The sequence below is a fragment of the Nicotiana sylvestris genome, chromosome 3, assembly GCF_000393655.2.
Source record: "Nicotiana sylvestris chromosome 3, ASM39365v2, whole genome shotgun sequence".
In the NCBI taxonomy this organism is placed as follows: Eukaryota; Viridiplantae; Streptophyta; class Magnoliopsida; order Solanales; family Solanaceae; genus Nicotiana; species Nicotiana sylvestris.
The window spans coordinates 18,761,972-18,773,617 of NC_091059.1; the positions used below are offsets into that span (position 1 = coordinate 18,761,972).

Consider the following 11,646-nt stretch of genomic DNA (forward strand, 5'->3'; position numbering starts at 1 on the left):
TCTGTTTCTTCTTGTTTCCTTCTCCTTCTTTTGTTAGTTCGAGTCGATCTCTGTTGCATGTTTAGATTTAGGTTATATTAGTGATTATCAGCATATTAGTGTAATTAACATTTTTCTTCAGTACTTTTGATTTTATGTTTGCTTGTTGTCTCGCTTTCATTTTTCCTTTTGTTTTGCTCTGTTATATTTTTTTCTTTCTTGATGCCGGAATGGCAGAATTTTGGGCTTACCTATTTATGGCCCGTGGTCTTTTGGATCACAATTTGGGCTTCAAGGGTTCAGGAGTCCAAAGGCCTCAAGAACCTGCTAGTGCAGTAGCCCAAAGACCTTTGGGCAATTTGGTTGAAGGTTTAGTTTACTGAAGTAAATACCAGGGGTTTAAGGGGTAGTTTAAGGAATTTAGGTAAAGGAATCATTTGTAACTGACTTGGGAAGCTTCCTGGAAGGTGGGTTTGAGGCTGATTTTGAAAAAATTGATTTTAAATTAAGGGCATAGTAACAAAAACGAAAATTCTAAAAGGAGTAAAGGGCCAAAGTCTGAACTCATTCTGCTGCCCTAAAACTTCACTATAAAAAGGTAATTGCTTCACTCTCAAGTCAGATTTTGGAGAAATTTCTGAGAGACAAAAAATACTGAAATTCTAGAAAAATGACTAAACTTTCAAGCTGAATCTTCTGCAATTCCTATTGAAAAACTGGTCCAATGACTTATTTTGTTCTAGTAGCTGAAATCTACAATAATTTCTGGTTTATTTATGGGTCTAAAATTGGTTTAAAGCTGGGTTTATTGCTAGTTTACCTTGGTTTTGCTGGGTCTGTTGATTTGCTTCTGCTGCTGCTGCTAACTCTTCATTTCCTTTGTCTTTTCTCATACATTCCAGGTATCCTTTTGAACCTTGGCTAACCTGGGAAGTGTAATGTACAAATGTGAAAACATGTAACCCAAGTTGAAAAAAATAACAAATACTAGTCTTCTGTTGTTTATTACTGATCGAATCTGTCATATTTTATTCATGTTTCTTCTAGTCTAGCTTACTCTGTGTATTTCATTCACTAATATTATATGTTGTTTTAAGGTTTGAATTTGGGATTTGGTTTGAATGTAGTTTGATTTAAGAATGCTTTTAGACTTAGTATAATATGTATCAATTGAGGACTGTGACTCTTTAGTTAGATTGTTTGAGACTGGCTAGTTTTGGATGTGTTTTTTCATAGCTATGGGTTAAATACTTATTAGTTTAGATCATTCATGTTGTTGGTCTAGCAAATTTGATTTAGGTCTTGTTTTCCATTAATTATTTTTTTGGCTTGCCATATTTAAAGCCTGAAACATAGTCCAACAATTTCAGAGTTTGTCACTTAGTTCTGCTTTTGTTTATGTATGAGCACCTTGAATCTAAAAGGGTCTTCAAAATGGATTTTGAGTTTGATTTTAGACTTGAAAATTCTCAAACTTAGATTAACTCTTTACCTTTTGTCTTATTTGGAAAATTTCGAGTCGTATGGTTTTGTTTAAAGGTGCTGGTCTGAATCAGAATTTAGCATGAGTTGTGATCCTTGAATTTTTAATGTTAAATGATGAACAATTTGTGTAAGAGCTGTTTATCATACTAGGAATTATTTTTTCCATATAGAATGTATGTTGGCATCAAAAAGTGTGTTTTGCATCTACCAAGGATCGTCAATTTTTTGTGTCTGTTCTCAAGTGTTTAATGCTGAATCTTTAAACTGGGCTGTCAGCGTTGGCCCAGTTATGCCAAATTTTCTCTTCGGCAGCCAGATTATCAATATGGGCTTCATGTTGAGCCTAGTTGTTTGCTTGTGCTGTTCATATAGTAATTGGCAATTGGCCATTGGGCCTACAACCAACCTGGGCCCATTCAACAATCAAACGCTGGTTTTGTTTATTACTAGTTCATTGGTTATTAAAGTTTAGCTTAGACATTTGCTTTTAAAATAAATTAGAAATTCCCCTTAGTCTCTCAATCCTTTAACTAGGTCCATTAATTAGTTGAGGTGTGCCATATTAAATAACACCAACAATTTATGGCCCTCAAAACTAAATTTAGGAATCCTTTTAATAGAATAATTCGAGGTATGTCATTATTAAATTTTTCATGGCCCTCGCAAATTTCTTCTTAATTAAAACCATCGTAGTTTGCTTTAGGCCCGATTTAGATTAGTATTGCGATTATATATACGTTCACGTAGTATAATTGCAAATTAAATTCTTAAAAAAAAACTCGAGGTATGCGTTCGCGCAACTTCAACCAAACTCTTCTTAAATAAATAAACAAAGCGTTATTAATTGTGGACACGTTCGCGTGACATGACTTTTGACGCGCCAAAGGAAAATAGTATACGTACGCGTAACTCAATTCTTTAATTACGAATAATCAAGTGATTAAAAGCGATAAAAAGATAAATGCACATAGGTCCTAAAATGAGTAGTTAAACAATTTAAGCCAAGTAATAATCACTAAGCAATTGTGCTAGAACCACGGAACCCGGGAATGTCTAACACCTTCTCCCTGGTTAACAGAATTCCTTATCTAGAATTTCTGGTTCGCAAACTTTAAAAAAAAAATCCTCGATTTGGGATTTTAAAATAAACCGGTGACTTGGGACACCAAATAAACTATTCCAAGTGGCGACTCTAATAAATTAAATAATCTCATTTCAAATAATGTCACTTTAATTGGAAAAACTCCCTTATACTTCTCTCGGGGGTGTAAAAAGGGAGGTGTGACAGCTCTCCATCAACCTTGCGCCGAATGACTAAATTCTCCTTAGGACTTGAAGCAACATCATAAGTTAAATATGATAATACTGATAAGTGTCGGAACTGAGATAAGCTATAATTTTGACGAACTAAATCTCTATAAACATAAAATTTAGGTGAGCATACAATTCGAAATATGAAAAAATAGATCGAATTAATTCCGTATTTCGGTGTTGATACTAATTACATATGATTTTTTCAATATTTCGATACTCCCCCGTCCAAAGTAAGTGATTTTTTGGTTATTTTTACACATATTAAGAAATTTATCTTTTAGCATTAATTAGCAATAAAATTAATCATATTAACCTTTACTATCTCTTCACATAAATATTCCTTACACATACTCTAATATTATTTACTCCAAAAATAATATAAAAAATAATAATTAAATCATTCTTGAAATATTTCGAAAAATTACTTCTTTTAGACCTCAAAAGAAAACAAAAAAATCAGACGGAGTATCATCCCTTTCCTAGTTCCGCAGTTCGCCACTTCCCATTTGTTTCTAGCAGCCGCGTGCTAAGGTTCTCCACTTCTCCTCCCTTCCCGGCTTCCCCAGTTGGAAACGTTTTAACGCTAGCCGCTGCCCGCTAGGTTCTCCCGAAACTTTCTTACTCTGCTCTCTCCGTCTCTCTATGACTGTGGATTCTTCAAGAGAGCAGCAACTTCTCCGGCGTTTCTAACATTCTCAGGTATGCGACAACTACTCTCTCTTCTTGGCCCTTGCTCTGTAATTTTATTCAGTCATTGCAACTTTCTTCTCCTCTTGCTATTTCCCGAACTCTCTTTTCCCGTTCTCCTCAATGTTTGAATCTCTTCCCGAGATTTTGCCTTGTTGTTGGTGCTTATGGTTTTTTTTTTTTTGAGATGAGCTGTTGAGGAATTTGGGAGAGCTAGGGTTTTAAAGTGTGCACATATTGTGTTTGAGAAAATGCTTGGCCGAGTTCAATTAAGCTGGGGTTGTGTGAACTTAAGTTCCGACTGGTGTATTTTTTTTGGTTAGACTTTAAACCTAAAACATTTAGCTTCAGTAACCAAGTGCAGCATACCGTGGTTTCCTATGATATATGTGTAGTGGGGCTATATTCTCTTTCAAGCGTCCCTTGACTCTATGCTACAAAATATGATTAATGAAAAATCTCAGTAACAGAACCTACGCAATGAAATATGATTAATGAAAAATATACAAACAGGTGACCTGAATTTAAAGAGCAATATGGTTGCTAAATCGTCATACCGGGTGGAAGGTTAAATAATTAGAAAAAAATATAATTCAATGAAGCTCGCTACGAAGCTCTTACATGAACAAGAAAAAGAAAGGGTTGTTAACTGAGACAAATTATCTATCCACATATTCCAGTTGAATTTTAAATAACACATAAATCATGAATTTAAAAGAATGTACATCGACAGCTTTTTTACATCGCTTACTTGCTTGGCAGAAAGAACTTCAACTTCAAGTTATCCCAATTGCATGGTCACCTTCTCAAAAGTTTCAAGTTCAGCCCTCTCAACCTGGCATAAAATATGAAGTTGCAGAATAAGGTAGATGACCCGTGAATCAAAGGAAAGAGAGGTATGAACATGCAATGCCTGGTTTTGTGAATATTCAATGCCTTAATTGTACAGCGGAACTCAGCTCAACTTGAACAAACATAAAATATCATAATCAAAATCAACCTAAGTACGATATATCATTCAGTGAAAGTGTTATGAATTATTTCTAAATTTATTTATTTAAGCCAAGATTCACCTATCGTTTATCTTATTATCTACTTATTGAGGTAATGTACTAGTCCCTTTTAGGGTTTTAGCTGTTAGTAGTTGTGATAAGATTCATATGAACTGCAGAGGGTCTGAAATTGATTTCCTCATTCTTTGATCTGTCTGAACAAGAACTGCTCGATTTTTCTGATATCTTTATTTGGTATATGATTGTTTTTTTGAAATTGGAACTTTTGAAGGATGGTTTTGAATTTTGATTTCTTTCTGGGCCCTTATCGTTTGTCCCTCTTTAAATTTGAAACTGCTAATACCTTTGAATGTGTTCTTTTGTTGCAGAAATATGACGTTCTCTTTTTTCATAACTTTCTGGTTCACTTTTATTTATCACAATAACTGCTACCACTTTGTTGTGGTTGAGTATTCTGTTACGTCGAATTGATATGTTCTTGAAACTTAAGGTTCTACATTGGTACTTATCTTATCTTCTCTTCTTCTTTTTTCCATGTTAGGTGCCTGTTTTTCGCTGCATTAAGATTTTAAGTATAGCTTTTGTAACCAACTAACCATTTCTTCCATTCGATAGAATTTCACAAGTTTGAGAATGAAAAAAAGGGTTCTTCCTTTCTTGCCACTCTTAGGCTTTTGAAGCAAAACTGGACTTGGTCAAAAACATTTTCTGCGCATTATGAGTTTAGATATTAAAATAATTAAAGAAAAGATGTCATTCCAAATTAAGGTATAATTCTGAATATGTCAAATAGAATAAATGAGCATTAAGATAGAAAATCTTCCTTCAGCATATCTATGAGCTTTTTGTAAGTGTTCAGCGCAAGGGTCTTGTTAGTTCACCTATTAAAGGTGACATATGTTGGTGCATTAAGGATGAGCAAGAAAGATGCCTCCTTTTCTTTAATTACACAAGCTCCTTAAACAAAGAACTTGCAGGCATAAGCAAAAAAGTTCTATTCGGAAAAAAATTTGTGAAGATTTCCATAAGGCTTGATTGTCTTGATCAGCTCTTGAGATTTTTAGCTCAGAAACAAACGACAGTAGAAGGGAAAGTGGGGCTAATTGATTTGTTTTCTTTAAAGGAAATATTTGGAAGTTACTTAGTATATTTTTCTTTCTTACCTCAGAATGAGGTAAAGTGATTTTCTTCATGCTTTTATCCAATTCTGGAGAAGATGTTTTACTTTTTACTTAAAGTAACGGTTCGTCCTGTAGAATTGAATTTTCCAAAGTTCAATCTTGTAAAACGTTCTTTTTTTTATTGTACTTGCACAATACATTCCGGAATACCCTTAGAAATAGCATTGCTTCTAGATATGACTTTCTTCATATCTAGAAGAAGAAATGCAGCTAAACCTTCATTATTTTTCATTTCATATTCCAATGGCTTACCTATTCAATGATAAAATCCTTTTTTTTTCTCGCATGCATTTAGCTAATGCTATTTATGCATTGTGTGGGTTTTGTGGTCCTATTCATTTGATTGTGTTTATACTAATTTTGTAGCTTTTGTAGTCTTGTTTTTTTTTTCCTATGGCAGATATGAAATGATATGTATTTTGTTGGGATAAAGACTTAAATATGGTCTTTTTTTTGTCCAAAGTCCCCGAGAAGGCAATTGAGAAAGTTGTTTGAACTTACTGACCCTTCATTCATTTGATTATTTTTCTATTCTCCTTGTTAGGTTATGGATGATAAATTTGTACCAGAGCTTTCTGTCCCCGAAAATGTTACCAAAACATTATTACTTGTGTCAAACTCAGCTTCTTTAGAAAAGGCACTTGAGAAGCTGATAGAAATTGCCAAAGTTCCTGATAGAAGGTTTGATCTGTCCACTAAGAACGTTGTCACCGCTGTCCTCCAACTCTGTCAGACTCTGTCATCTCCCTCTTGGCGTTACCTCCTTTTATTGTCTCTTAAGGCACTTAGAAACATGTGTGCTGGGGAGATAAGAAATCAAAATGCCTTTCTTGAACAAAGAGGAGTTGAAACAGTCATGGATGTTATTACCTCAGTAGGACTTACTATTGATCCTGATTGTGAGATTATCCGAGTGGGGCTGCAACTTCTGGGAAACTACTCAGTAGCTGGGAGAGAACATCAATGTGATGTGTGGTACCAAATGTTTCCTCATAGATTCTTGAAGATTGCTAGAGTTAGAAGCAGAGAAATATGTGATCCTCTATGTATGGCCATTTACACTTGCTGTGAAGGTACTGATGGACTGCTAACAGAGTTAAGTTCGGAGCAAGGGTTGCCGATTCTTAAAGAAATCATATGTACTTCATCAGCCGGTAAATGCCAGTGAATATTATCACTCTAATGTATCCCAAAAAAATTATCTTTTTCTTATTTGGTAGCCATGATTGGCTTATGGTTTCATACCCTTTTGCAGTTGGTCTCAGAGAAGATTGGTTGAAGTTGCTTCTTTCAAAAATTTGCATCGAAGGCTCCTACTTTTCCTCAATTTTCTTCAAGTTACATTCACATCCTTGTGTTAAGAACAATGATATTGTTACACACTTAGCTTACCAATTTGTTAGTGAGCAAGCTCATCTGTTGAGTATCCTCTCAGAAATCTTGAATGAGCAATTAGAGCATATTGTTGTTTCACATGTTTTTGCTTTAAGTATCTTCGGGATATTTAAGAGTTCTGCAGTGGTTGTTGACTTTTCAAACAGAGGGAAAGATGATCTTCCGACGGGGTCTGCTCCTATTGATGTTCTAGGATACTCACTCGTGATCTTGAGAGATATTTGCGCTTGTGGTCACCTGACAAGCTCTAGGGAGGAAGGTCCAAAGGATGTCGTGGATATATTAGTTTCCTCTGGGCTTATTGAACTTCTTCTGGACTTACTTCGAAATCTTGAACCTCCAACGACAATTAGGAAATCAATGACACAGGATCAGATCAAGGAGGCAACATCATCTTCGTCATTGAGGTGTTGTCCTTACAAAGGTTTCCGGAGAGATATTGTTGCCATCCTTGGAAACTGTGCTTATAGTAGAAGGCACGTCCAAGATGAGATTAGAGATAAAAATGGGATCCTTTTACTGCTACAACAGTGTGTTACAGATGATGATAATCCTTTCTTAAGGGAGTGGGGAATCTGGTGCGTGCGGAACCTATTGGAAGGAAATGCAGAAAACCAAGGGGCTGTTGCTGATTTAGAGCTTCAAGGAACTGCAGATGTTCCGGAACTTGCTCGACTTGGGCTTCAAGTAGAAGTTGACCCCAAAACTAGACGTGCAAAGCTAGTAAATGCCGCGTGATATGTTAAGAGATGAAAGTGAGAATCGTTAAACTCGGGAGTTGGCAAACTGATTGACATGTTCAGGGATGTGCCATTACAATGTGTGACTTCATTTTATGTTATGTTGCCTAGTCATAGAAGAAGAAAAATCAATACAAAATGTCTTTCTGGAGGATTTTTAATTTATTGATGTGTATTAGTAGCCAATATAGAACCAAAAGATCTATGCCTAGAGTGTAGAATGCTTATGAGGATTACAACAACAACAACAACAACCCAGTGTAATCCCACAAGTGGGGTCTGGGGAGGGTAATATGTACGCAGACCTTACCTCTACCCCGAGGGGCAGAGAGGCTGTTTCCAGGAGACCCTCGGCTCAAAGAGGAGAATGCTTATGAGGATTGATTATTAAATTTATCGCCAGGTCAAATTTGTGAGTGTTTCCAGTTGTGCTTTTTGACTGAAAGGATATTCGTGCATTGTCCATTGTATCAGTAAGCATGAAGTAAGTCTCAGTCAGGTATTAACATTTTATCTTGTGGTTAATACAGCTACTAGTCTGGGAAATTAATGTTGTCTATCGTTACAGATGTGCTGATACCATTTCTTCCATGCTGCATACGTATAGGGAGAAATAGTTGACTTGGCCTCTAATGTTTTCTTTAGTTTTTTTTTTTTAGTTTCATTTTCTTTTGAAATAGATTATATAGTGTCTTTACATAAATTGATTTCAAAATTTTCTTGTTACTGTGGTGTATGACTTAAACATATCCATGCATTAGTCAGGTAACAACCTTCTTATACTGTGGTTGATACAGTTACATGCCTGGAAAATAGAAATGTCCATTGTTACAGATGTGTTGATTCCTTTTAAGCTCACATTTGTTCCATTTGGACTCTACGTATGTTATCGAGTTGTATCATGTTAAGCTTATATAGTGTCTTTACGTAATCCGATTTCAAAATTTTCTTTTTACTGTGGTGTATGACTTAAACATATCCAGATATTAGTCAGGTAACAACCTTTTTATACAGTGGTTGATACAGTTACATGCCTGGATAATAGAAGTGTCCATTGTTACAGATGTGTTGATTCCATTTAAGCTCACATTTGCTCCATTTGGACTCTACATATGTTATCGAATTGTATCATGCTAAGCTTATATGGTGTCTTTACATAATGCGATTTCAAAATTTTCTTCTTACTGTGGTGTGTCTTATACATATCTAGACTGATATATCGCCTTCTTGAGCCGAGGGTCTTTCGGAAATAGCCTCTCTGCCCCTCCGGGTAGGGGTAAGGTCTGCGTACACACTAGCTTCCCCAGACTCTACTAGTGGGATTTCATTGGGTTGTCGTTGTTGATCCCTCTTTTGCAGGCTATAGCTTCAGTTTTATCCCTGCTCTCTCAAGTAAAACCCTTGCTTAATAGGTGGTGTGAGCACTTCTTTTTTAATGTTTTTATTTTTTGATAAAATATATGTTTAAGCACTTGTATCCAGTAGGTAATAAATAAGGTTTAAATTAATGGAAGGTAGACCAAGATGTCCATGTGCCGCCTATGTGACCACGATATATAGAACATCTCAATTTTTCAAGATCGAGTGAATTGCACTTGCTCTCTGTGTTTTAACCCTTTGGTCACCTTTTGGCTGCCGAAAAGGCAAAAGAAAAATATCAAAATATATTCTCTCCTTCTTATAATTTGCTTTTTCAGACTTATATTTAGTTCGTTCTTCAAAAGTCAATTTCAGGGAAACTTGATTTAATGAATAAACATAAATCTCATTGATTCGCAAATATTTAAATGTCCATCCAGTTTTGTATCTTACTTTATGTTCTTACAAGAGTAAACTAAGTAGTGGCTTTCAATAAAAAAATGTAAGTTTATGAGTTCGAGATTTAGTTCTTTTAAGCTATTATTTTAAATAAATAATTATATATATATGTAATATATTTTAAAAAAACATAAAATTTGAACCAAAGTTAGGATTCGATCGAACCCATAACCTAAATTCTAGCCCCGCTCATGTCTGACCATGATCGGCGATCTCCGTTGGAGAAAATTGACGAATCTATCCTCATTAAACGCGATTATGCTATCACATGAGAAGGTCATTTTGTTCACTAGTCGGTGGCAGTTTGTGTTTCTAAATTACTTTTTTTTTTTTTTAATAATCTAATAATTGCTTAACTTTTTTGTATCGTCATATAATACATCCAGTTGTTTAGTGGGGTTCTGGTAAAAAATATACGCCTGGTAGACAGGGACCAGCACAGCACTGCAAGCTCATGATATGATTGACAATGTAATTTTGTTCTTTTCTCAGAGGAAAAATAAAATAAAATAAAATAAACCTTGCATAAAAATGTAAATAAAAATAAAAGGGAAAATAAGAAATTTATGAAGTCATTATCATGTATTGGTATCACCGGTAGCTCAGGAGATGTACGTGTGTATTTGGTCTACATTTTTCAAAAAGGACTTAAAGTGTATATTCATGAAATTCGATCAGTTTTTAAAATAAATTCGAAAAAACTGATTTGGGATAATTTTTGGATAAAATTTTTCTTTCACAAAATTTTAACTTTTTCAAGTAAAATGCATGTTCAAATACAACTTCAACTTTCAAAACTTATTTTTTAACATGACTTTAAGAACTTTTTTTTTTAAGTTTCAATCAAATTTATGTCCAAACGCCTACTAAATCGATTTGATGTTTGGTCATATGAGAACAAATACTTTTCGAAGAAGATATATTCCACCAAATAACACACGTATCTCAATTGTAAGTAATACTCAGTATTATCAAATTTTAATATTCAAAAATATTCATTAAAGTTTGCTGACACTATTTTCAATTTTTAAGAATATTTATTTTTCAAAAAATATTATTCACCCTCCATCCAAACACTGAGAAAAAAATATAAGTCTTTGAAAAACATATTAACTCTTTCTCTGTTTTTCCCTCAGTTTATGGCGTGTGAATTTTGAAATATCTTAGAAATTTACATTCGTAATATCATTTCGTAACTGCAGAATTTGGAGCAGTTAGTTTGTGGTATCATTACACTGACTACTTCTTCACACACACCCTATACGTATTCATAGTGTTTACCCTTAAAATCGGATAACAATTAAATTTCTACGCGATTCTAAGAATACGTAATATAATTTGATACAAAGGCAAAAAATTAGAATGATATAGAAATGAACAATAAAAAATAGATATAACCTTTGCAAATGAAGCAAGCCTTAGCCTTATGAAGTTGACTTCCCTTTAGCTGATAATAACGAAGATATAATTAAAAAAACAGAGCAACAATAAGTGAAAGCTTGGAATCAATCGTATATATCTTATGAGTGTATTACAATGTGTTTATCAATAACTTAATCTCTTCTATTTATAGGGGAAAGCCTCCCCTTTTTGGGCATTATTCAATAGAAAAGCATGGGTCTTTCTGACCGTTAGCCTCATTTTTCGCTAATATCGTGATTTGATGTATAATAATCAGCTAGTGGCAAGAATTATGGACCCTTGTCGGCTGAGCTGGCGGTGCTTTCCCGAGGACATTAAAAATGGGGCTAGTTACGCCCTCGATAATCTTCGAGGACAAGCCCGGCGGTCTTGGTGCCTGACTTCGATAGTCCTTTCGACTCCGATGTTCATCACATCCCGATTCCGATATCGGGACCAGCTTCACCTTTGACTTCGATCTCCATTTAGATGTCGTTCCAGAAGCTCGATAGAGCCTCGAGCTCTGTCAAGCTTCGAACGCGGTTTTACCCGTATACAGATAGTTCCCTCATTTTTTGGAGAGTAAATGACAAGAAACGATTTGAATCCTCGATCTTCACCTCGAAACATAAT

At 34.8% G+C, this 11,646-nt stretch overlaps 1 protein-coding gene across 2 annotated transcripts; it reads left to right on the forward strand.

Annotated features, from left to right (window-relative positions):
• Positions 1-3,229: 3,229 nt before the first annotated feature.
• On the forward strand, positions 3,230-8,892 carry LOC104245785 (uncharacterized). Of its 2 annotated transcripts, XM_009801452.2 has the most exons (4): positions 3,230-3,477; positions 4,228-4,361; positions 6,204-6,813; positions 6,915-8,892. In XM_009801452.2, exons 2-4 carry the CDS (start codon positions 4,335-4,337, stop codon positions 7,790-7,792), a joined length of 1,515 nt encoding a protein of 504 aa, XP_009799754.1. In that variant the 5' UTR covers positions 3,230-3,477; positions 4,228-4,334; the 3' UTR covers positions 7,793-8,892. The 2 variants fall into 2 exon arrangements, with proteins under 2 accessions (XP_009799754.1, XP_009799755.1); XM_009801453.2 differs by lacking the exon at positions 4,228-4,361.
• The last annotated feature ends 2,754 nt before the right edge of the window (positions 8,893-11,646 follow it).

Excerpts from the sequence above, each read along its gene's own strand:
- LOC104245785 (XM_009801452.2), top strand. The coding sequence starts at position 4,335 with ATGACCCGTGAATCAAAGGAAAGAGAG. Across the intron at positions 4,362-6,203 it reads GTGAATCAAAGGAAAGAGAG|GTTATGGATGATAAATTTGT; the intron begins GTATGAACATGC and ends TCTCCTTGTTAG. Across the intron at positions 6,814-6,914 it reads CATATGTACTTCATCAGCCG|TTGGTCTCAGAGAAGATTGG; the intron begins GTAAATGCCAGT and ends ACCCTTTTGCAG.